The following is a 27,132-nucleotide window of genomic DNA, read 5'->3' on the forward strand; positions in this document are numbered from 1 at the left end:
ATGTATTGTCAAAATACAAATATCAAGAGATTACCTGAAGTATAAGCAAACAACTTGAGACAAATGGAGTTAAAAACCCTTGCAGAAAGCTAACCTGAACTTTTAAAAAAACCATGGAGGTAAAGAATAAGATTAAACTGCACATTAGGTAGTCAACAGAAGTCGGGTTTACTCTGCATCAACCCACACAAGCAAAATACTATCTTAAGTTGATCACTGAGCAGAGAATTCAGCAAGTCCAAATGAAGAGAGAGGGAGGTGTTTAAGAATGACAATCTGTAGAAGGAATGATCCAAACAGCAAGAGAACTCTTTGAATCTCTCAAGTAAACAACAGATACCAGTACCACCTCATGCCCTCCCTTGTAATTGTCTTAACATGATTGCCAATACATTTGTACTCTTCAAAGTTCCGGGGTCATAAAACAGCTTTGTACTAGCTGAATGACTTGCTTTCAATGTCTGTATCATGGACTCCATTCAAATTCATTGTCCTGTCTCTACCTGGGGCGGAGGTGCTGGTTTGCCATTAAGAGCCATCTGGAATGGGGTGGCCTGGCCTGCAGGAGGTAAAGGGGCAGTCTTCAACTTCTTTGTACTAGTTTTGGATGGCCGTTCCTCCTCCTCTTCATCAGAATCCTGAAGGCCATACTTAGAAAAATGAGAGACCTAAGGAAGAGAAGAATCCAACAAAATCACTTTTAACACTGTTATATTCAGAAGGGCTTCCATTATACTTGCCCTTGCAATCTTACAGAATTAGCTTCCAAAAAAAAAAAAAGAGATCAAAATATTTAAAGCAAAATGAAATGTCACGTATCATACTTTACTGTTTTTTTCTACGATTTAGATAATGTTTGGTGCGCGTACTATTAATACAGGAAACCAAATCCAGAAGAGTCATTACTATTTTCGGTATATATTATGTGCGTGCGCGCGCATGCGTGCGTGTGTGTGTATGTACTGCCTAGTTGTTCCCTACCTACACAAGGGCCTTCGACAAGCTAAATAATCCAACTGGTCTAGAAGAGAAAGAATCCACTGGACTAAACTATTAAGGAAGGGAGGAAGTCAACCTCTACATACCCAGAAATCTTTAAAAGAATAAAAATTATTTATGAAGAGGTGATCTATCAAGAGACAAAAATTCTGCCTGATGTCCCCAATGATGTCACAAATTAGAAAAACACACCATAGAAGTATATCTAAATGGTCATAAGATGGGGCGTAGAACTTGAATCATGTGCTCAAAAAGTTTATAATAGCTCCTTACTGCTCTGGGGTTTAATGAGATGTGTAATTTGAAGCAAATTATGATGTATCTCTATATCTATTTCCTAATTTGTAGAAACAGAATTTAAAAAAGGATCTCTTCTAACACAGTTTATAACTACAGTTTATAAGAACTAGGTTAAATGACTATACCTTAAAAAAAAAAAAAAAAAAGACTATACCTTAAATACCCAAGAACCAGTTTCAGGACGGTACTCTTTGAACTGAGCTCCCTGTTTCCTTGAAACTGCTTCCAATCTTCCCTCATAGTTGATATCAGCAAGTCGATCTGGGCTCTTTATTAAACAACGAGATGTTTTATCTGTTGGCCAAACTCCATCCAATGTAACTTCAGCCTTCCTGTAATGTACAATCAAGTAAAGTGTAAATGTTTCATATCTATGACCAGAAAGCCAAGTAACACATATATACACAGCAAATAAAGGTACCTGTGTTACTGTGGAATTATTCTGCAGGTGTTTCATAAACTTGAGTCTTGGCTCCTAAGGTAGATGGGCTTAAGAGTAAGGAATTACCCCCACATCAACTAGCTAAATATCTGGTTCAAGAGTGTCAAACCCCACTTACTTCAAACTACCATGGTACATCAATTATCTCCAATCCGATTTTTTTTTAGTAAATTTATTTATTTATTTATTTATCTTGGGCTGCGTTGGGTCTTCATTGCTGCGTGCGGGCTTTTCTCTAGTTGTGGCGAGCGGGGGCTACTCTTCGTTGCGGTGCGCGGGCTTCTCATTGTGGTGGCTTCTCTTGTTGCGGAGCATGGGCTCTAGACACGTGGGCTTCAGTAGTTGTGGCTCACAGGCTCTGGAGTGCAGGCTCAGTAGTTGCAGCGCATGGGCTTAGCTGCTCCACAGCATGTGAGATCTTCCTGGACCAGAGCTCAAACCTGTGTCCCCTGCACTGGCAGGCGGATTCTCAACCATTGTGCCACCAGGGAAGCCCCTCCAATCCGATTTTTTTTTTTTAATGGACGGGGACGGGGGTGCGGGGGGAGCCTGCATTGGGTCTTCATTGCTGTGCTGGGGTTTTCTCTAGTTGCAGGGGGCTACTCTTCGCTGAGGTGGCTTCTCTTGCTGCGGAGCACGGGCTCTGGGCATGCGGGCTTCAGTAGTTGCAGCACGTGGGCTCAGTAGTTGTTGCGCACGGGCTTAGTTGCTCCGTGGCGTGTGGGATGTTCCTGGACCAGGGATTGAACCCGTGTCACCCGCATTGGCAGGCGGATTCTCTTTTAATTTTATTTATTTATTTATTTATTTATTGTCTGTGTTGGGTCTTCGTTGCTGTGCGTGGGCTTTCTCTAGTTGCGGTGAGTGGGGGCTACTCTTTGCTGTGGTGCGCGGGCTTCTCGTTGTGGTGCGCAGGCTTTTTGTTGCGGTGACTTCTCTTGTTGCGGAGCACGGGCTTCAGCAGCTGTGGCACACGGGCTCTAGAGCGCAGGATCAGTAGTTGTGGCGCATGGGCTTAGTTGCTCCACAGCATGTGGGATCTTCCTGGGCCAGGGCTCGAACCCATGTCCCCTACATTGGCAGGTGGATTCTTAACCACTGCGGCAGGCAGATTCTTAACCACTGTGCCACCAGGGTCCCCAATCTGATTTTAGTAACACTTAAGCTATGCATCCTTGACCAAGTCCAGTGTTAATAGTTCAGTGCAAAGACCTAAGTGTTAGTGAAGGTCTTAAAGTGTTATTGTACATAACAACAACAGTAATAATAGCAGCAACTACCATTAACAACGAATGCCTGCAGAATGAGGTATCAGGAACATCACAGTATTAACCATTAAATGAGTGTGAATTGATGATAATAATGGTAATGTAATCCTTCTAATAGCAATATCTGAGATCAAGGACTGTGTCCTATTCATCCAGTATGCCTTGCATTTAGTACAGTGATTACCACATAATAATAGATTACTTTTTTTTGATGACTTTAACATTAATTTTTATTGTGGTTAAAAAGGTATAACAAAAGTTATCATCACCATTCTACTGTCTTGTTTCTATGAATCTGACTCTCTACGTGCCTCAAATAAGTTGACTCATACATTATTTGTCTTTCTGCAAGCAACTGGCTTATTTCACTTAGTATAATGTCCTGAAGGTTCATCCGTTCCGTAGCATGTGTCAAAGTTTCCTTCCTTTTTAAGGCTAAATAATATTCCACTGTGTGTACATACATTTTGTTTATTCACGGACACTTGGGTTTCTTCTACCTCTTGGCTATTATGAACAGTGCTGCTATGAATATGGGTGTGCACATATCTTTTCAAGACTCTATTTTTCAATTCTTTTGGATATATACTCAGAATTAGAATTGCTGGTTCATTTTTAAGTTTTTGAGGAACCACCATACATACTCTTTCCCATAGCAGCTGCACCACATTTTACATTCCCACCAACAATACACAAAGGTTCTCATTTCTCCACACTCTTGCAAAAACGTTATTTTTCTTTTAAAGTAACCTCCTAAGGGGTGTGATAACTCACTGTGGTTTTGATTTGCATTTCCCTAATTATTATCAATGTTGAGCATCTTTTCATATGCTTGTTGGCCACTTTTTTTATCATATTTGGAGAATCATGTATTCAAGTCCTTTGCCCATTTTTAATTATTTTTTTTTAAATGGTTGAGCTATAGAAGTTCTTCATATTCTGGGTATTAACCCCTTATTAGATACATGATTTGCTGGCTTTTCATTCTGTTGATTATGCCCTTTGATGTACAGAAGTTTTAAATTTTGATGTAGTCCACTTTGTCTATTTTATTTATTTATAAATTTATTTATTTTATTTATTTATTTTTGGCTGTGTTGGGTTTTCGTTGCTGCGCGCAGGCTTTCCCCAATTGTGGCAAGCAGGGGCCACCCCTTGTTGCGGTGTGCGGGCTTCTCATTGCGGTGTGCGGGCTTCTCATTGCGGTGGACTTCCTCCCTCCCTGTGGTGGGCTCTAGGCACACGGGCTTCAGTAGTTGTGGCATGTGGGCTCAGTAGTTGTGGCTCGCGGGCTCTAGAGCCCAGGCTCAGCAGCCGTGGCGCACAGGCTCAGCTGCTCTGCGGCATGTGGGATCCTCCTGGACCAGGGCTCGAACCCGTGTCCCCCGCACTGGCAGGTGGACTCTCAACCACTGCGCCACCAGGGAAGCCCCAGTTTGTTTATTTTTATTATTTGTTGCCTATGCATTCAGTGTCGTACCCAGGAAGTCTTTGCCATATATGTTGTGAAACATATTCTAAGAGTTTTATAGTTTTAAGTCTTATGTTTTAGGTCTTTGATCAATTTTGAGTAGATTTTTATTTATGGCATAAGGTAAGGATACAACTTCATTCTTCTGTTGTGGATATCCAGTGTTCCCAAAACCATTTGCTGAAGAGATTTCTTTCTCCATTGCATGGTCTTGGCAACCCTGTCAACATTGAACCCTGTATGTGTGGGCTCTCTATTCTGTTCCATTACTCTATATGTCTGTCTTTATGCCAGTTAACACACTATTTTGGTTACTGTAGCTTTGTTTTTCAAGTCAGGAAGTGTGAGTCCTCCAGCTCTGTTATTTTTCAAGATTAGTCTGGCTATTCATGGTACCCTTGAAATTCCGTATGTTTTAGGATCATTTTTTCTATTTCTGCAAAAGATGCAGTTGGGATTTTGACAGGGACTGCATTAACTCAGTTGACTGCTTTGGGTAGTATGGACATCTTAACAATTTTAAGTCTTCCTATCCATGAACATGGGATATCTATTCATTTATATGTCTTCTTTAATTTCTCTCAGCAGTGTTTTGTAGTTTTCAGCATATAAGTCTTTTGCCTCCTTGGTTAAGTTTATTCCTAAGTATTTTATTCTTCTTGATGCTACTGTAAATGAAACTGTCTTAATTTCCTTTTCAAATTATTGTTAGTGTACAGAAACTCAACTGTTTTTGCGTGTTGATTTTGTACCTTGCTAAATATGTTTATTAGCTGTAAAGTTTTTTGTGGAATCTTTAGGCTTTCTACATATAAGATCACATCATCTGGGACTTCCCTGGCATCCCAGAGGTTAAGACTCTGCACTTCCACTGGAGGGGGCATGGGTTTGATCCCTGGTTAAGAAACTAAGATCCCACGTGCCACACGGCACGGCCAAAAAAATAAATAAGTAAAAATTAAAAAAGAAAAAGATCACATCATCTGTGAACAGAGATAAAGTTACTTCTTTCTTTTCAATTTGAATGTCTTTTATTTCTTTATCTTGTTTAATTGGTTTGGCTCGGACTTCCAGCAGTGGCAAAAGCAAGCATCCTTGTCTTGTTCCTGATCTTAGAAGAAAAGCTCTCAGTCTTTCACTACTGAGTATGATGTTCCCTGTGGGTTTTTCAAATATGGCCTTTTTATGCTGAGGTAGTTTCCTTCTATCTTTATTTTGCTGAGTGTCTTTAAAATGAAAAGGTACTGAATTCAGTCTACTGCTTTTTCTGCACCAAGATGATCATGTGGTTTTCTTCCTTCGTAAATGTGATGCATTACATTCATCAATTTTTGTATGTTAAGCCATCTGTGCATTCCAGAAATAAATCCCATTTGGTCATGGTGTGTAATCCAATCGATGCAGTACTGAATTCTGTCTGCTAGTATTTTGTTGAGGATATTTACATCAATATTTATTAAAGATACTGGTCTGTAGTCTTTTCTTGTAGCATCTTTGTTTAGCTTTGGAATCAGGGTAACGCTTGCCTCAAAGAATTAGAAAAGTGTTCCCTCCTCAATTTTGGGGAAGAGTTTGAGGAGAATGGTGTAAATTCTTCTTTAAATGTTTAGTATAATTCACCAGTGAAGCCATCTGGTCCAGCACTTGGGTGAAGCGGGCACCAGGGAAGGGGGTATTGATTACTAATTCAATTTCCTTATTAGTTACAGGGCTGTTCAGAGCTTCTATTTCTTTGTTTTTATTATCATTTATAAATTTATTTATTTTTTTGGCTGTGTTGGGTCTTCGTTGCTGCGTGCAGGCTTTCTCTAGTTGTGGTGAGCGGGGGCCACTCCTCGTTGTGGTGCGTGGGCCTCTCATTAAGGTGGCTTCTCTTGTTGTGGAGCACGCGCTCCAGGCATGTGGGCTTTGGTAGCTGTGGCACTCAGGCTCGGTAGTTGTGGCTCATGGGCTCTAGAGTGCAGGTTCAGTAGTTGGGGTGCACAGGCTTAGTTGCTTAGCACGTGGGATCTTCCCAGACCAGGGCTCGAACCCGTGTCCCCTGCACTGGCAGGCAGATTCTTAACCACTGCGCCACCAGGGAAGCCCTAGAGCTTCTATTTCTTCATGATTCAATCTCAGTGGGTTGTGAACATAAATGACTTTAATTATGGCCCTTTCACCTGGACCCTATTAGAAGCTAGTATCTCACACTAACATATAGAGAAAGAGTTAAGCACAGTCACAGCAGAAACAAGAAAAAAATACTATTAAAAAGCATTTTCCGGGACTTCCCTCGCAGTCCAGTGGTTAAGAATCTGTGCTTCCACTGCAGAGGGCAAGGGTTCAACCCCTGGTTGGGGAACTAAGATGCCCTGGTTGGGGAACTAAGATGGTACGCAGTGTGCCCAAAAGAAAAAAAAAAGGCGTTTCCCAAAAGTTTTTGGAAACTAACCAATTGGACCTGATGATATTAGGGAAAAGAAGCCAAAGAAGTCATACTATATCATTTCTTTATCACTTACACTTTTAAATGAAAGTAGAGAAACAATAATCATACACTATAGTAAGTCAAAGGAACAAGTTGCAAAAAAATGTATATAATATGAATACATTTGTGTTAACAGAAAAAAACTGTGATTTAACTGATTATTTTTTAAATATGTAAATAAATTCATACCTATTTAGCCCTTCACCCACAGGTGGTTTTTGGTTATCATCTAAGTAAACAATCACTTCTTTCCTTCGGATATGCACAATGTCATCTAAATTTAGATTTGTCAAATTCACATCTCCTTCAAAATAGATTGAACCATAACCTATAAATCAGAACAAACAGTTAAAAACTCATCCTGTATAGAGGGCAAATACCCATTTCATACTTCTAGTGATTATATAATGAGAAGGAGCAAGCAGCTTTAAACATTAATCAATATTCTAAATCACCCAGCAATTCCTTGAATGGGTTATTTCATCTATAATATGTATTAGAAGGTGACATCAAATACATTTATCTGATTTAACATGTGTTTTTATAGCACTTAACGTTATCCTCAAAATAGCCTTTTTAAATCTCTCCCCAAATTTAAATCTCTCCGGCTGCTACATAAACAACCCTTAACACCTAGCCTGCAGTATGAATTAAAATACTTGAGCCCTTCTTTTAATATAATACAGCAAGATGAGATTTTTCCCCAAGAAAATTTATCTGTAATAACTTAATAATATGAAGTTGAACCTAAGTATTACCCATCTCTTGTCAACTATTAATTTTCTCACTATTTCTTGCTGTTTACAGTATTTTAATTGTAGAAAATTGCAATGAGCCAAATACTTACAAACAGTCTTTGTGAAGACTATTACAAAGTTCTAGTCTTTTTTTGTTACTTGTCAATCAAAGTGTCTATTCAGGCCAAGGTGGGTCCAAATGTAGGTAAAAAACAAATTTAGCTATCAAGAGCTTCCTTTACTTAATTATAAAAATAAAGTGAAGATCTCTGGCTTATACACTACTAACTCTTAAATTCACACTCACCTTTACGACCAATAGTGAAGTCAGAGACAATGCACTCTCCTTTTTCATTGGTAATTTTAGCTAGGTCATCCATGGATGGAATAGTATAGTAGCCAACCTTAGTGAGAACGATGCCTATGACAAAAGAAACAGAAAATACTAGTTGTGACTGACCTCAGGTAGAGGAATTTTCGGTAGTATTTATTTCACTTTTTCCTTTTTAAAAATTTTCTACAGAATGGATAATTTAAAAAATTACCTGATCAGTAAATTATTATAAAAAGAGAAAATATATAGGAATAAAGCATTTTTCCAAGCTAGTTTTATTTTTTTTTTTCAATCTGCTTTTCTAAGAGACACTATTCCTAAGAGAAACCAAGTGTTTTTTTAAAAAAACCTCATGGTTAAGTAAGTCTGGAGAACATGCACAAGATAGTATATTACAGGTTCTGAAAACTCACAAAACAATGAAATTTATTTACTTAATCCAGTGTTTCCAAGACTTATTTAACCACAGACCTTCCTTTTCATATGACACCTATTAACATACGTGCACTATGAAAGGCATTCCATAGAATACATTCTGGGAAAGACTTATTGTTTTCTTTTATTTTACACATGGAAGACGCCCAAACCCAGGTTTTTGGCTTATGTGGTAAATTAGAGGTGGAGCTAAAACTCCAAAACCAATGCTTTTAGTTTTACATGTTATTGCCTTCTATAAACCTCTTGTATCTTTCAAATTTACATCCTCAAATTGAGAGCGAAAATCAAGATGAAAAATCCTACATGAGAAAGTCCCATAGACAAATGGAAACTTAAAGGACTACACTGATGTTATTTTAAAAAGTGCTAACTAGGTAGATTTCTGAAGAAATCAAAGAAAATACAGCATGGGTATGCTTGTTCTAGTCACTCCTTATTCCATTTACAGGAAGAGATCAGGCTAACTTGCTCTCTGAGAGGAAAGAGTTTAAGGCCAATATAAGATCAAATTCCAGCCTCCAGCAATGCCCACTCACATGTTTAACTTGCTTCTCTATGGGCGAGTTTTAGAGGGTTGTTAAAGTGTCCTTGAGAATGGAATTTTAAATTGGGAGGCGGCAAAAAATGTCAGTGAGAAAACTCGAAACAATAAAAAAAAAAAATCTAGACTGGATATTTAAGATGTAGTATTATAATGAACTCATGTAGATGTCTAAACACAAATGTAGATAACATAGGATTCTTAATGTGGAAGTATAAAGTTGTTTCCTTAGGGCGCCAAGTGGCCAAAGATATATATGAAGGCAATAAGATAATTAGATATAGAACAAGTTTACAGACACATCAAGACAAACTGTAGAATAAATTAAAAAAAAAAAAAGACTAGGCAAAACTAATCTATGTGACAGAAACGAGACTGTGGTTGACTTCTTGAGATGGGGACAGAAAAGAACTTTCCAGAGTGAAAGAAGTGTTCTATCTCTTGATTGAGTATATATATGTCAAAATTTATTGAAATGAACACTTAAGATCTGTGTACTTCACTATATGTAAATTGTACCTCAATTAAAAGGGGGGAAGGGGGAATGTAATGACATTTGTCAAAACCCAAATGAGATGTTAAGTCAACAGAGAGAAAAAGCAAACTTTAAGCATCCCATCAAGACACTTCAATCTTGTAGTTTATACTGTTTCATGGATTAGTGTGGAAAAACTAATCAGTTCATTGTTGGGGACAAAAAAGAAAAGCACAGAACTGAGGTGATAATAACCATAGCAACCACTAACATTTGAATGCCTATTCTAGTCAGGCATTATGGTCTACTCAAATCTCAAAAATCTCATATGATAATACTGCTATAATTTTAATTAAAAAACCAATAAACAATATGTGAGTTTATAAAGCTAGGAAAAATTATGAGGATAGTCTCTCTGGCTACAAAATTTGGGATATTTAAACTATACCAGGATAATTAATAAAATGAATTTTAACTACTCCAAAGGTACAAAAAAAAAGTGAATTCCAAATCAACCAAAGCATCAGTGAGAAGTGTTTAAGTGTTAACTTCCATAAAATGCAATAAAAAACATTTAGAAGTTCAGATAGCTGACTTCTATTATGTTGAAAATCAGTGACAAACAGGAGGTCTCATATGACTGGTAGGAGATTACTTAAGTGCCAATCTGAATCTGACCTGCTGGATGCATATGGTAAGTATTATTTTCTATTTCTTCTCGGTCATCCTGAAGTGACTCCTCATGAAAAGAGGTCTCTTCACTGCTTCCTTCCAGCCCATTTCGCAAGGCAGCATGCATGTTTAACGCAACAATGGTATCATCCACACTGTTGCTGCTGTTATGTTTATTTCCAGCACTCTCTGGGGTTTGAGGAATGGGTTTGGCAATAGGGTTAGTATAAAAACGTGACACAAGAGAATCATCATCTCCATCCTGCTGATGGTTTTCATCGACTGGTTTGCTCAGAAAACTGAATCTGAAAAGGGAGAAAACAAATACTATCTTAGTCCCTTGAGTAGGAACAGTAGTAAAATGGTAACAATCAAACATTACTAGGCTTTTACTAGCTTCTGGCACCGTTCTAGGTAATTCCATGTATTAAAAATTCACTTAATACTTACGGTAAACCTGTAAAATAGGCTATCATTCTCTGTATTTTACAGAAAACTCGGACACAGAAAAATAACTTGCCAAGGTCACAAAGCTGTTAAGTGCTAGAGTTGGGATTGTAACCCAGGAAATCTGGCTGTAGATTCCACAGCTTTAACTGACCTATTTTCATGAATGAATGAACCTGAGCGTCACAACATTTAGTTTAAAGGGGGAAGGGGGTGTCTACTATGTGGGGTCAAATAATCAGTGGTGAATTTCAATATAAAAAACTGAAAATTTAAAATTTTTAATATTATAATCAATAAGGTATTAGTGATTCATTTATGAAAACTCAAACTAAAATTTTATCCAAAGAGAAAAAAAACAGAAGTGCAAAGACATATATACAAGGATTTTTCACTGTAGCATTATTTTGAATATAGGAATACCAAAATAATCTAAATGTCATCTTATAGAGAACTGATTGAATTACCTTACATTTACAATAATGGTTACAGACTCATTTAAAAAGAGGAGGCAGGTTATTCATATTGATACGGAAAGGTGTTTACAGTAAATGGAAATAAGCAGGTTACAGAATATTATTTCATGCATAAACTCTACAATATATAAGAATATATTTATAAATAAATTTTTAAACTGTAAGAATATATACTGAACTCTTAAGAATTAGTGTATATACTTGTACTTCCTCCTTCATATATTTCTATACTTTTTTATTTTTTTGGTTTGGTTACAGTGACTGTGTATCACTTTAACAACCCCATCCAAAATGACATACATGGATACCAAAATAGTTTTGCAGAAATGAATCAGAAAAATAATTTTATGGTCTAAAGTACTCAAGAAGCAACAACACAACATAACTTCTAGATGCTGATACGCTGTAATATTGGGTTGGCCAAAAAGTTCGTTTGGACTTTTCCGTAAGATGTTATGGAAAAATCCGAACGAACTTTTTGGCCAACCCAATACTTCTAACTTCATACAATTTCATAGAATGAATAAATTCTAAGCTCAGAATCTTTTCTAAATGAGCACAAGGCCCTCTACCAGAAGTAACCCAAATGAGAATTCAGTTTACCTCTCTCCATTTTCTGGATAATCAGATGGTGAAGCTAGATCTTCTGAATCACGATTAACAGGAGAGAAGAGATTGCTATTGTTAAGGTTTTTCAAAACCAACTTCTTAATGCTCTTCCTATAAAGAGACCAAAAGAAAAAAAAGAAAGAACTCAGGCACACATAATTACATCAAAGACCATCTTAAAACCTTAAGTGGAAAGGGACACTCTTATTCAATTCATATATATCTAAAATTGACCTAACAAGTTCAATTCACCAACTTATCCCATAAATACATAACCAGAACACAAGGTCTCAAATATATTACACTCTGGTGTTTCGAAGAATAAGCTAAGCACATCAAAATCAAGTAGGAAATCCCCCAGAAAATACTCTTCCCTTTCTGAACTCCCTGAGCATTTTGTTCAGACACTAGTTTACTCATCACACTGTCATATATTTCAATTACTTCTCGACATGTCTTTTCTCTCGTTAAATACTTTTTCTTTTTTGGCAGTCAGGATTTATGACTGCTCCTGCATAGAACCTGGCACGCTGCCTTGAAGGAAAATAGGATAGATGTTTGTTGATTAAATGAGAAAGGTTTCTTTTAAAAAAAAGACAAGAAAGAGGAGTAAAATCCCCTGATATCCAATGATGGAAATGACCATGAATACCTAAAAAGTTCGTTTGTGTACAATAGGTTTATTTAAGGCAACAACCTCTGCAGCATACCAGCTTTAAGTAGAAAAACAATACAAGAGATCTTAATCAACCTCCACTTAAAAAGTCACTGGATTACCTAATGCACTCCATTCCCTCTTTTACAAAAACCAACCACTGGGAATTCCCTGGAGATCCAGTGGTTAGGACTGCACGTTTCCACTGCGTGGTTTGATCCCTGGTTGGGGAACTAAGATCCTATATGGTGTGCGGCACAGCCAAAAAAACAAAAACAAAGCAAAACAAAAAAACCCCCACCAACCAACCCGCCTCCCCACCCCCCGCCCCGACCGCCGCCCAAAACCAACCATTAAGTAGTTAGGCCACTCTCTAATTTATTCTAGTCTCAACAACTGGGTTATATAGTAACAAACATCTAGTGTTTGTTCCTTACCTATGTATGCTATTTATACTCCCTATAGTCATGATGTTATTAAGTATTAAGTAAGCCAATGAAATAGGCACTTGACAATAAAAAATTATTATTTCCATGAAAAATAAAAGTTGCTCTCCTATTAATGGTAGACTAGGTAATGCAGACTAATTCTCCTAGGAAGGATTACCAGAAAACTCAGAGCTCTTTCTAGGCATTAAGAGCCAACAAGATAGTAAAAAATGACTGTACCAGCAACCTGGGGGGACAGTGGTACGGGGAGCTGTCCGATATTTTGGGTTGCTTTTCTCCTGGAGACTTTTCGGATCCAAAGGGAAGGCTGAGAGGCTGATGGTGAACTTGACAAGTCTTGTGGGACCAGAGAGGCAGAGATGAGTCTAGAGCCACCAAGGGGGTGGGTCACTAGTAAATGCCACTTGTTTTGTATTGGGACCTGAAAAGTCTCTACCCCTGGAGTTAAGAAAGAACTAAAAGTAAAAAGCACATGGTCCTAAGTTCAGCTATGACTCATCTCATAAGCACTGTCATAAAAAAAGAAAAAAAAACTCTGAAGGTCAATCTCATCATCCTTGAATTCCAGTTACTGCCAGTTTTCTTCAAAGATAAATGGCTAATAAGCACATAAGACACACAACATCATAAAGGGAATGCAAATTACAAGCATGAGGTACCACTTCACCCCCACTACAATGGCTGTTATAAACAGACAGACATATCAGAAAATAACAAGAGCTGACAAGGATATGGAGAAAATTAAAACATTGTGCACTGCTGGTAGGAATGTAAAATGGTGCAGCGGCTATGGAAAACAGTTTGGCAGTTCTTTCTTTCTTTTTTCCTTTATTTTTTAACATCTTTAGTGGAGTATAATTGCTCTACAATGGTGTTAGTTTCTGCTTCATAACAAAGTGAATCAGCCATACATATACATATATCCCCACACCTCCTCCCTCTTGCAACTCCCTCCCACCCTCCCTATCCCACCACTCTAGGTGGTCACAAAGCATGGAGCTGATCTCCCTGTGCTATGCAGCTGTTTCCCACTAGCTACCGATATTACATATGGTAGTGTATATATGTCCATGCCACTCTCTCACTTCATCCCAGCTTACCCTTCCCCCTCCCCGTGTCCTCAAGTCCATTCTCTATGTCTGCGTCTTTATTCCTGTCCTGCCCCTAGGTTCTTCAGAAGCAATTTTTTCTTTTTTTTAGATTCCATATTTATGTGTTAGTATACGGTATTTTTCTCTTTCTGACTTACTTCACTCTGTATGACAGACTCTAGGTGCATCCACCTCACTACAAATAACTCAATTTCGTTTCTTTTTATGGCTGAGTAATAGTCCATTGTATATATGTGACACATCTTCTTTATCCATTCATCTGTCAATGGACACTTAGGTTGCTTCCATGTCCTGGCTATTGCAAACAGAGCTGCAATGAACACTGTGGTACATGACTCTTTTTGAATTATGGTTTTCTCAGGGTATATGCCCAGTAGTAGGATTGCCGGGTCATATGGTAGTTCTATTTTTAGTTTTTTAAGGAACCTCCATACTGTTCTCCATAGTGGCTGTATCAATTTACATTCCTATCAACAGTGTAAGAAGGTTCCCTTTTCTCCACACCCTCTCCAGTGTTTTTTGTAGATTTTTTTGATGATGGCCATTCTGACTGGTGTGAGGTGATACTTCATTGTAGTTTTGATTTGCATTTCTCTAATGATTCGTGATGCTGACCATCCTTTCATGTGTTTGTTGCCAATCTGTATATCTTCTTTGGAAAAATGTCTATTTAGGTCTTCTGCCTATTTCTGGATTGGGTTGTTTGTTTTTTGGATATTGAGCTGCATGAGCTGCTTGTAAATTTTAGACATTAATCCTTTGTCAGTTGCTTTGTTTGCAAATATTTTCTCCCATTCTGAGGGTTGTCTTTTCGTCTTGTTTATGGCTTCCTTTGCTGTGCAAGAGCTTTTAAGTTTCATTAGATCCCATCTGTTTTTGTTTTTATTTCCATTTCTCTAGAAGGTGGGCCAAAAAGGATCTTGCTGTGATTTATGTCAAAGAGTGTTCTTCCTATGTTTTCCTCTAAGAGTTTTATAGTGCCTGGCCTTACATTTATGTCTTTAATCCATTTTGAGTTTATTTTTGTGTATGGTGTTAGGGAGTGTTCTAATTTCATTCTTTTACATGTAGCTGTCCAGTTTTCCCAGCACCACTTATTGAAGAGGCTGTCTCTTCTCCACTGTATATTCGTGCCTCCTTTATCAAAAACAAGGTGACTATATGTGGGTGGGTTTATCTCTGGGCTTTCTATCCTGTTCCATTGATCTATATGTCTGTTTTTGTGCCAGTATCATACTGTCTTGATGACTGTAGCTTTGTAGTATAGTCTGAAGTCCAGGAGCCTGATTCCTCCAGCTCCATTTTTCTTTCTCAAGACTGCTTTGGCTCTTCGGGGTCTTTTGTGTTTCCATACAAATTGTGAAATTTTTTGTTCTAGTTCTGTGAAAAATGCCATTGGTAGTTTGATAGGGATTGCATTGAATCTGTAGATGCTTTGGGTAGCATAGTCATTTTCACAATGTTGATTCTTCCAATCCAAGAACATGGTATATCTCTCCACATGTTTGTAACATCTTTAATTTCTTTCATCAGTGTCTTCTAGTTTTCTGCATACATACAAGTCTTTTGTCTCCTTAGGTAGGTTTATTCCTAGGTATTTTATTCTTTTTGTGGCAGTGGTAAATGGGAATGTTTCCTTAATTTCTCTTTCAGATTTTACATCATCTTTCACCATCTGAAGAGTTTGAGAAGGACAGGTGTTAGCTCTTCTCTAAATGTTTGCTGGAATTCGTCTGTGAAGCCATCTGGTCCTGGGCTTTTGTTTGTTGGAAGATTTTTAATCACAGTCTCAATTTCAGTGCTTGTCATTGGTCTGTTTAAATTTTCTCTCTCTTCCTGGCTCAGGCTCGGAAGGTTGTGCTTTTCTAAGAATTTGTCCATTTCTTCCAGGTTGTCCATTTTATTGGCATATAATTGCTTGTAGTAATCTCTCATGATCCTTTGTATTTCTGCAGTTAGTTGTTATTTCTCCTTTTTCATTTCTAATTCTACTGATTTGAGTCTTCTCCCTTTTTTTCTTGATGAGTCTGGCTAATGGTTTATCAATTTTGTTTATCTTCTCAAAGAACCAGCTTTTAGTTTTACTAATCTTTGCTATCATTTCCTTCATTTCTTTTTCATTTATTTCTGATCTGATATTTATGATTTCTTTCCTTCAGCTAACTTTGGGGGTTTTTTTGTCCTTCTTTCTCTAATTGCTTTAGGTATAACGTTCTGTTGTTTATTTGAGATGTTTCTTGAGGCAGGATTGTTTATTTGAGATGTTTCTTGTTTCTTGAGGCAGGAATGTATTGCTATAAACTTCCGTCTTAAGAACTGCTTTTGCTGCATCCCATAGGTTTTGGGTCGTTGTGTTTTCTTCATTGTCATTTGTTTCTAGGTATTTTTTGATTTCCTCTTTGATTTCTTCAGTGATCTCTTGGTTATTTAGTAGTGTACTGTTTAGCCTCCACGTGTTTGTATTTCTTTTTACAGATTTTTTTCTGTAATTGATACGTAGTCTCATAGTGTTGTGATTGGAAAAGATACTTGATACAATTTCAATTTTCTTAAATTTACCAAGGCTTGATTTGTGACCCAAGATATGATCTATCCTGGAGAATGTTCCATGAGCACTTGAGAAGAAAGTATATTCTGTTATTTTTGGATGGAATGTCCTATATCAATTAAGTCCATCTTGTTTAATGTATCATTTAAAGCTTGTGCTTCCTTATTTATTTTCATTTTGTATGATCTGTCCATTGGTGAAAGGGGGGTGTTAAAGTCCCCTACTATGATTGTGTTACCGTTGATTTCCCCTTTTATGGCTGTAAGCATTTGCCTTATGTATTGAGGTGCTTCTATGTTGGGTGCATAAATATTTACAAATGTTATATCTTCTTCTTGGATCGATCCCTTGATCATTATGTAGTGTCCTTCTTTGTCTCTTGTAATAGTGTTTATTTTAAAGACTATGTTGTCTGACATGAGAATTGCTACTCCAGCTTTCTTTTGATTTCCATTTGTATGGAATATCTTTTTCCATCCCCTCACTTTCAGTCTGTATGTGTCCCTAGGTCTGAAGTGGGTCTCTTGTAGACAGCATATATACACGGCTTGTCTTTGTATCCATTCAGCCAATCTATGCCTTTTGGTTGGAGTATTTAATCTATTTACATTTAAGGTAGTTATCGACATGTATGTTCCTATTACCATTTTCTTAATTGTTTTGGGTTTGTTATTGTAGGTCTTTTCCTTCTCTTCTGTTTCCTGCCTAGAGAAGTTCCTTTAGCATTTGTTGTAAAGTTGATTTGGTGGTGCTGAATTCTCTTAGCTTTTGCTTGTCTGTAAAGGTTTTAATTTCTCCGTCAAGTCTGAATGAGATCCTTGCTGGGTATTCTTGGTTGTAGGTTTTTCCCTTTCATCACTTTAAGTATATCATGCCACTCCCTTCTGGCTTGTAGAGTTTCTGCTGACAAATCAGCTGTTAACCTTATGGGAGTTCCCTTGTATGTTATTTGTCGTTTTTCCCTTGCTGCTTTCAATAAGTTTTCTTTGTCTTTAATTTTTGCCAATTTGATTACTATGTTAACCTGACGGGGATTCCCTTATATGTTATTTGTTGTTTTTCCCTTGCTGCTTTTAGTATGTTTTCTTTGTATTTAATTTTTGATAGTTTGATGAATATGTGTCTTGGCGTCTTTCTCCTTGGATTTATCCTGTATGGGACTCTGTGCTTCCTGGACTTGATTAACTATTTCCTTTCCCATATTAGGGAAGTTTTCAAATATAATCTCTTCAAATATTTTCTCAGTCCCTTTCTTTTTCTCTTCCTCTTCTGGGACCCCTATAATTTGAACGTTGGTGTGTTTAATGTTGTCCCGGAGGTCTCTGAGACTGTCCTCAATTCTTCTCATTTGTTTTTCTTTATTTTGCTCTGAGGTAGTTATTTCCACTACTTTTATCTTCCAGGTCATTTATCCGTTCTTCTGCCTCATTTATTCTGCTATTGATTCCTTCTAGAGAATTTTTAATTTCTTTTATTGTGTTGTTCATCATTGTTTGTTTGCTCTTCAGGTCATCTAGGTCCTTGTTAAACGTTTCTTGTATTTTCTCCATTCTATTTCCAAGGTTTTGGATCATCTTTACTATCATTACTCTGAATTGTTTTTCAGGTAGCCCGAACAGTTTGGCAGTTCTTTAAAAGGTTAAGTATAGAATCAATGTATGACCAAACCATTCAAGTCCTGGATATATACTCAAAGGAATTGAAACTGGGACTCTGATACTTGTACACCAACATTTATAGCAGCAGTATTCACACAGCTGAAAGGTGGAAACCACCCAAAAGTCCATCAATAGATGGAATGGATAAACAAAATGTGGGTTAACCATACAGTGGAATATTATTCAGCCTTAAAAAGAAATGAAGTTCTGGGCTTCCCTGGTGGCGCAGTGGTTGAGAGTCCGCCTGCCAATGCAGGGGACACGGGTTCATGCCCCAGTCTGGGAAGATTCCACATGCCGCGGAGCGGCTGGGCCCGTGAGCCATGGCCGCTGAGCCTGCGTGTCCGGAGCCTGTGCTCTACAACGGGAGAGGCCACAACAGTGAGAGGCCCACGTACCGCCAAAAAAAAAAAAAAAAAGAAAAGAAATGAAGTTCTGATACATGCTACAACTTAATGAACCTCTAAAACATTATGCCAACTAATGAGAACATACTGTATAGCACAGGGAACTCTACTTAATGCACTGTGCTGACATGAATGGGAAGGAAGTCCAAAAGGGAGGGGATATGTGTATATGTATGGCTGATTCATTTTGCTGTACAGCAGAAACTACACAACATTGTAAAGCAACTATACTCCAATAAAATTTAAACAAATAAAATAAAACATTATGCCAAGTAAAATAATCCAGACATGAAAGAAAGAATAAATTCTGTATGATTCTCTGTATATTAGGTATCTAAAATAGGCAAATTCTTACAGACAGAAGGTAATATAAAGGTTAAGAGGTTAACAGGTTTCTTCTTCTGTGGGAAGAAGAAAACAGGGAATTATCGCATGGCAGGTACAGAGTTTCTGTTTGGGATGATGAAGTTCTGGAGATACTGGTGGTGATAGTTACACAATATTGTAAATATACTTAACACCACTGAATTGTAATTGTACGTAACATAAATTTTACCATTTTCATGTATATTTTACCACAATAAAAATTAGTAAGTAAAAAAAACACAAGTCATTCACGCACACATTTGTAAAAGCTGTTAAATATTAAAATAGATAAATTTAGGAAAACTGAAGATGTGTTTATATACGTTTTTGTGATTTGGAGGTTAAGGAAATAAAGTAACTGAAATATCCAAACCAAATAAATCACTATGTATGTAGAAGACCTAAATGATTAGCAAGCTTAGTTTAATTTAATATCCCCATACCCAACAATTATGGAATATATATTCTTTTCAAATACACATGGAATGTTTATGAAAACTAACCACATGTTGGACTATTAAAGCAAGCCACAAGTTTCAAAGAACTGAAATCACCTGAAGTACTCTTTTCTTTTGCACATAAGCTAGAAATCAGTAACAAAGAGATAACTTAAAAATCTCCATGTTAGGAATTTATATTCTTGAATAACCCAAGGCTTAAAAAACCCTATGAAAATCAGAAAGCATTTATCATATAATTATTTTTTGAACATTAAGAGTACTCCATATCAAAACTTGTAGAGTACAAATAGAGCTGAACTAAAAGGGAAATTTACATCTCTAGATGCATAATTAATATTTGAAAAGAAGGAAAGCTGAAAATAAAAGCTAAGCATCCATTTAGACAAAGGACAGAAAATTAAATACCATAAAAGGAGGGGGGGGAATGGACCTCCCTGGTGGCACAGTGGTTAAGAATCCGCCTGCCAATGCAGGGGACATGGGTTCGAGCCCCGGTCCGTGAAGATCCTACATGCTGCGGAGCAACTAAGCCTGTGCACCACAACTACTGAGCCTGAGCTCGAGAGCCTGCGAGCCACAACTACTGAGCCCGCACACCCAGAGCCCATGCTCCACAACAAGAGAAGCCACCGCAATGAGAAGCCTGTGCAGTGCAACGAAGAGTAGCCCCCGCTTGCCACAACTAGAGAAAAGCCCGCGTGCAGGCAACAAAGAACCAATGCAGTCAAAAATAAAATAATTTTTTTTTTAAAAAGAGGGGGGAATGGACTAAAAATAAATATTAGTGAAAATATGATAAATAAAATTAAAAATTAATGAAAGAGGAATTAGACTCAAGAGCATCAATAATGCCAGAAGTTAGTTCTTTGAAGTGGTCAATAAAACTGGTAGATCCCTGACCACATTGCTAAAATGAGAAGGCACAAAATACCTACATGTCAGGAATGAAAACACAGACATCCCCACAGATTCTACTAAAATGAAAAAGACAGTAAGGATATTTTTAAACAACTTTATGCCAGTAAGTTTGGAATTTTAATGAGCTGAAATGAATATTATAAGAACATAACTTGTCAAAAGTGACTCAAAAAAATGAAAAAGCTGATGTCCTATAACTTTAAAGTCAATAATTAAAACAAAACACCTTACTACAAATAATACTTCAGACTCGTATCTTCACTAGTATCCAACATCTAATGGAAGGGGGGGTGGGGAAAGGCCTATCTTACCCAAAGTCTTCCAGAGAATAGAGGAAATGATACAATTTGTGAGGTCAGCCTAATTTTTATACCAAAACTGGGTAAGGAAATTATAAGACAGGAACATCCAAGCCAATCTAAATCAGGAACACAGAAGGCAAAAAAAGTCCTGGACAAAATTTTACATGGTGAACTCTACAAGAAAGTAAGTTGGGCTTCCCTGGTGGCACAGTGGTTGAGAATCTGCCTGCCAGTGCAGGGGACGCGGGTTCGAGCCCTGGTCCGGGAGGATCCCACATGCCGCGGAGCAACCAGGCCCGTGCGCCACAACTACTGAGCCTGCGCGTCTGGAGCCTGTGCTCCACAACAAGAGAGGCCGCGGTAGTAAGAGGCCCGCGCACTGCGATGAAGAGTGGCCCCCACTTGCTGCAACTAGAGAAAAAGCCCTCGCACAGAAACGAAGACCCAACACAGCCAAAAATTAATTAATTAATTAATTAATTAGGAAAAAAAGTTAAAAAAAAAGAAAGTAAGTTACCAAACACTATCAGGGTCTATGGAAAGGACATAGGAGCCAACATAAAAGGGTCCCTTCTGGCCAAAGAGCGAACAACCTAGTGATCACAGAAAATATTAGCTGTAATGGATGGAAACACAGCAACAGGGGTGGGGTGGGGGGCAGGAGAGAAGATGGCTTAATTAAATGTTTCACATGAAGAACGTACAAGTAAAAAACAAGGAACTAAATATGAAACATAAAAACAGTGTCAGGCAAATGTGAAGAGGACTGGAATCAGAAATATCAAGGTGAGACAGGTACAAAGAACAGACACAAGAAGCCAAAGAACAGAAAAGTGTCGCACAATTTGTGAAGCAAAACTATGTGACTTTGAACACCAGATTTATTTCAACAATGAAATATTTCATAAGTAAAAACAAGTGACAGATTCATGTATATTTCGCCATATTTACGTCACTGGCCTCACTTGGCTTATAGGAATATAGCGATATAGGAATAAGAGTTACTTGTTTGAACTTGTATTGAACTTGTTTCCCACAACCTTGCTACATTTACTTATTAGTTCAGAACTGACATACAGTAAACAGCACATATTAAGTTTTGACATGTGTATAAGTTTTGAAATGTGTATACGCCAGTGAAACCATCATCACAATCAAGAAAAACAACACAGCCATAAATACCCAGAAGTCTCCTCATACACCTTGTAATCTCTCCTTTCTATCCCTCCAAGACCTCTCCCTCATGCCCAGGCAACAAATTGCACTTTCCAGTATTTTCTATAAATGGGGCGGTGGGGGGAGAGACTATCTTGATAAATACAAGACAGAATACCATTCGGTCAAGTCATGTTTGAAACAAACATTGAAAAAAAAAACTGGAAAATAAAATTATATCCGCTTGAAAAAATATATATGTATTTAAAACCAGAAACATGACAAAATACTCCCTCTGCCTGACAGTCCTCCCTATCCCTCTTCAGTTTAAACAACACATCCTCAGAGAAGCTTTCCTTCATCATTCTGTTAGTCTCTCCTACAGTGGCAATCTCTCCTTCTGTCACTTGTCTCACTTGTGATTATTTTGTCAACATCTTTCTTCCCCCATAGTTTGTGACAGAGGAATGTGTCTTGTTCACAGCAACTAAGCCCGTGTGCCACAACTACTGAGTCTGTGCTCTACAGCCTGCAAGTCACAACTACTGAGGCCCACATGCCTAGAGCCCGTGCTCCACAACAAGAGAAGCCACTGCAATGAGAAGCCCGCGCACTGCAACGAAGAGTAGCCCCTGCTCGCCGCAACTAGAGAAAGCCCTTGCGCAGCAACAAAGACCCAACGCAGCCAAAAAAACAAAACCCCCCACAACATTGTAATCAACTATATTTCAATAAGTTATTTAAAACTTAAAAAAAAAAGAATAAACACACATGCAAACGAACAAGCATATAACTTGAATAGAGAATCACCTAATACATCAAAGTAGCATTTAAATTCCCTTGGGAATGGTGCAGTTTGTTTAACAAATGATGCTGGCATAACTGGCAGAAAAAATAAATAAATAAAAGAACATGGGGAGTTCTGACAAGAGAAAAGATGGGTAAAATTTAAAACAGGGTGGCCAGGGTAGTATTCACCAATGTGACATTTGAGTAAAGAGCAAGAGAGTTAGCTATTAGGATTTATGGGGAGAAGTGTTTTAGGCAAAGAGAACAATTGGAGGAAAGATCCAAAGGCAATAGCATGCCTTTCTTGTCCTAACAGCAGCAAGGAGATTATGGTGGAGTAAACAGTGAAGACAGTAGTAGATGTGTTTACAGAGGTAATGGAACATCAGATCTTACAGGGCCTCATATGCCACTGTAAGGAATTCAGCTTTTACTGGGTGAAGTATGAACCACAATTGAGTTTTGGACAGAAAGTGACGTGGTCTGACTTAAACTTCAAAGGAATCACTGTTAGCTTTATTCTGAACAGAATGCAAAGGAACAAGGGTAAAAGCAAAAAGATCAGTTAGGAGAATATTGCAATAATTCAGTCAAGAGATGATGGTGCCTTGGGTCAAGGTAATTAGTAGCAGTGAAGGTGGTAAGAATTGGTCAGATTCTGGATAACTTTTAAAGGTAGAACAAAGATTTGCTGATGGCTTAGATATGGGATGTATGAAAAAAGTCAACGATGATTCCAAAATTTTTGGCCTGAGCAACTAGAGTGATAGAAATGCAATTATCTGCAACAGGAAAGGCTTTGGGTGGAACAGCTTTAAGGTGGAAGATCAGTTCAGTTCTGGACATGTTAATTTTGAAATAAATGTCTATTAGACATGCAAGTGGAGATGTTGAGTAGGGCTGGACATTGGATATGAGTGTGGAGTTTGCGAGAGAGGTCCAGGCTGGAGATAAAAGTTTGAGAATTAGACTACAGATGATCAAAAAGTCTTGAATTAAATTAAATCACTTTGGGAGTGAGTAAAGATAATGTGATCAAGAACTGAGCCTAGGGGCACTCCAATTTTAAGAGGCCAGGAAGAAGAGTAACCAGCAAGGGAGACAGAAGGAGCAACCAGTAAGGTAGGAACAAAACTAGAAAAGTGGGGGGTTCCTGGAAGCCACATTTCCAGGAAAGTAAATCAAGGAAAAGTGACAGGTAAACCGTGTACTTCCAATACATCAAGTAAAGACTGTTGAGAGAAACACCACAGAAGTAGAAGCCAGGAAGGGGATACCATATTAACAGCAAAACGTGTGCTTTCCCACTCCAATCCTCTCTATTTGTATATCATATTTGTAGATCCTAAGACCTGGTGAAATTGCCCTGAAAGCTGTTGATCTAATGACTGGACTAAAAAGGGTGACTCTAAGCCCTTTTTATTTACTCTGTGCTGAACAATTTGCTAAATGCTGGGGACATAAACGTGAATAATACACAGTCCCTGCCTTCAAAATAATCCAGTGATGTTCTAAAGAAATGCATAAAATCGGACTTTCCATCTTTTCTGAAGCAGCTGTCCAACATACTTTTAAGAGAAAAAAAGGAGTGATAATTTTTTACACTTTATAACATTCACAGACTAAGAACTATAAGAGATGAATTTCTACTTTTCCCCCCAAAGCTTTAAAAAAAAAAAAAGAAAGCTTTCCTTTCTGATTAGAAAAGTATTCGGTATAAAGCCTCTGTGTGTGTTTAGCAATGCATCTAGAAAAATAAACAACTTAGAAATGAAATGCCCTGAAATTATATCTCCAGAAGTTAACTACTGTTGACACTTTGGTATGTATTTTTCTTGTTTTTTTCCCCCATGCATATATAGTAACACTCTAATAAGGCATGTTTGCATACTGTAAGTATAATTTTCAATGTTTACCAACAACTCTTCTACATACTTTCCTGAATTTATTTTCAATGTAATTAGTTATTTTATTATTTAATATCTGTATGTGGGCTTCCCTGGTGGCGCAGTGGTTGAGAGTCCGCCTGCCGATGCAGGGGACGCGGGTTCGTGTCCCGGTCCGGGAAGATCCCACATGCCCCGGAGCGGCTGGGCCCGTGGGCCATGGCTGCTGAGCCTGTGCATCCAGAGCCTGTGCTCCGCAACGGGAGAGGCCACAACAGTGAGAGGCCCACATACCGCAAAAAAAAAAAAAAAAAATCTATATGTGTAGGAATGAAAACAAATGTGTGTATACGTATATATATTTTTTCTTAACTAGTTTGGCCAATTTGAGTTGTAAGAAAAACAGTGTCTTCTGCTTAAAATAATGTAAGCACTAGCACTAGCTTATCAAAAACAAAACCAAATAACATGATATAGGCAAAACTTGAAGGATGTTAACCAAAACATGTTAACTATGATTATCTCTGGGAGTGACTGAGTTATTTTTATTCTTCTTCATGATATTCTATATTTATCACATTAAGAAAAAAATGTATATATAACATTTGTAGCACATTTAAGTAAACAGTTTTATACTTTGTTTATATTAATATTTTACATCTAATTTAACAGAAACTCACTTGGGCATGAATGCTCCATTGGCTAAGGATGGTTCATCGTCATCTAGCCCATCGAAGAGGTGTGACTTGGCTGTGCCTGTTGTTTGTAAAGCCTTTGGTCGGACTCTGGTGGCAGGGCGGGGTGTCAGTTTATAATGCGTAGGTGTTGTGAGAGCCTTCTGGGCTGCTGGATTTGTCGGTTTCAATCTCTGAAAAACAAAAAAATCAAGGACAGTTCTAGTTTAACTCAAATATGATACTGGCCTTAAAAATCAGAAGACCAGAGTTCATACCTCATCTCTGCCATTCACCTGCTAGATCCCTCTTGGAGTCTTGGCTCTCAGAACACAAGAATTTCCCACCCAACTTTGTATGTAAGAATGCTAATGCTAATTAGCATTCTTACATACAAAGTAATGCTTTGTAACTGAATGCTAATGTACAAAGTAATGCTTTGTAACTGAATGCTAATGTAACTGTCTTTCTCTATAATTGATTTTCATTCATCTCCCCAGCCCCCATTTCACTGGGTTTGTCTGACTTGTTTCAAAATGTATTTGAGATACTGCATCTGAAGTGCTTTGTAAATCGAAATGTACTAACATATTAATATACCTTGTGCATTTCTCTTCATCTTACAAAAGAGAATAGCCTGCAGTTGTTTTGCTTTCTAAAACAAAGACGACAATATTTACATTCAATTTTAAGAAAATACCAAAATAATTCTAAGCCTAATTATTTTTCAATTAAACCAAAAATCTTATCCTTCAAGAAAAACTGAGACACAGCCATAAATATTCAACTTTTATGCAATCTACATCACTCTAAAAAAATGGATAGATATTAGCCTTTATTTATCCACCATTTAATAAATGCTGATAATTACCATGAGTCAAACACTAAGAATAAAAATAATACAGTTGGGACTTCCCTGGTGGTGTAATGGTTAAGAATCCGTCTGCCAATGCAGGGGACACGGGTTCGAGCCCTGGCCCAGGAAGATCCCACATGCTGCGGAGCAACTAAGCCCGTGTGCCACAACTACTGAGCCTATGCTCTAGAGCCTGCGAGCCACGATGACTGAGCCCAAATGCCACAACTACTGAAGCCCATGTGCCTAGAGACCATGCTCTGCAACAAGAGAAGCCACTGCAATGAGAAGACTGCGCACCACAACGAAGAGTAGCCCCCACTCACTGCAACTAGAGAAAGCCGGTGTGCAGCAAGGAAGAAAGAAAGGAAAGGAAGGAAGGAAAGGAAGGAAGGAAGGAAGGAAAGGAAGGAAGGAAGGAAGGAAGGAAGGAAGGAAGGAAGGAAGGAAGGAAGGAAAAGAAAGGAAGGAAAGAAAAGAAAGAAAGAAAAGAAAAAGAAAGAAAGAAAAGAAAAAGAAATTTAAAATAATACAAATACTCTCCCTGATTTTTGAGGGTATTAAAAGTTAGTGGAGGAGACATACAACTAAATTAATTAGTCTTCAGGTTAGTTTTTTTTGTGTGTGTGGTACGCGGGCCTCTCTCACTGTTGTGGCCTCTCCCGTTGCGGAGCAACAGGCTCCGGACGTGCAGGCCCAGCAGCCATGGCTCACGGACCCAGCTGCTCCACGGCATGTGGGATCTTCCCGGACCGGGGCACGAACCCGTGTCCCCTGCATCGGCAGGCGGACTCTCAACCACTGCGCCACCAGGGAAGCCCTTCAGGTTGGTTTTGATGGCACCTTTACTATGTCTCCATAGTATCTTTAGGATGTTATACATTTGTTTTTCTAAACAGTATACATGGGATTATATAACACTTGAAACAACAATATCTAAAATATAAAAACTGTCACAGTTTATTCTTCTCTTCACAATGCAGACTGTTTACACTTCAGTAACAACAAACCTTCCCAAATCTCTTTTGAGATCTTTCACAATTCTGTGCCTTTGCTTGGAATGTCTTGACCTAGATCTACCAACTTCTACATATGTTCTCAAAAAAAATTAAACCTTACCTCTTCTGAAAACCTTTATCAAACTTACCCAAGAATCTATGCTCTTCCCTCTGTGATATTTTAAAATATTTATTAACATGAAATTCACTAACATAAAA

The 27,132-nt window shown here is 37.9% G+C and overlaps 1 protein-coding gene across 9 annotated transcripts in view; it reads right to left on the reverse strand.

The window, feature by feature from the left end:
* The window catches only part of NUP98 (nucleoporin 98 and 96 precursor), a 104,977-nt gene that overhangs the window by 26,865 nt on the left and 50,980 nt on the right, over positions 1 to 27,132 (reverse strand). For all 9 annotated transcript variants that reach the window (XM_060018361.1, XM_060018366.1, XM_060018367.1 and 6 more), the window contains 7 exons: positions 25,066 to 25,253; positions 11,674 to 11,790; positions 10,154 to 10,452; positions 7,995 to 8,108; positions 7,140 to 7,278; positions 1,454 to 1,631; positions 504 to 668 (listed from right to left, as the gene is read on the reverse strand). In XM_060018361.1, the coding sequence (XP_059874344.1) occupies positions 504 to 668; positions 1,454 to 1,631; positions 7,140 to 7,278; positions 7,995 to 8,108; positions 10,154 to 10,452; positions 11,674 to 11,790; positions 25,066 to 25,253 (1,200 nt within the window). The remainder of the gene's footprint in view (positions 1 to 503; positions 669 to 1,453; positions 1,632 to 7,139; positions 7,279 to 7,994; positions 8,109 to 10,153; positions 10,453 to 11,673; positions 11,791 to 25,065; positions 25,254 to 27,132) is intronic.

Source organism: Delphinus delphis, chromosome 8 (assembly GCF_949987515.2).
Source record: "Delphinus delphis chromosome 8, mDelDel1.2, whole genome shotgun sequence".
NCBI lineage: Eukaryota > Metazoa > Chordata > Mammalia > Artiodactyla > Delphinidae > Delphinus > Delphinus delphis.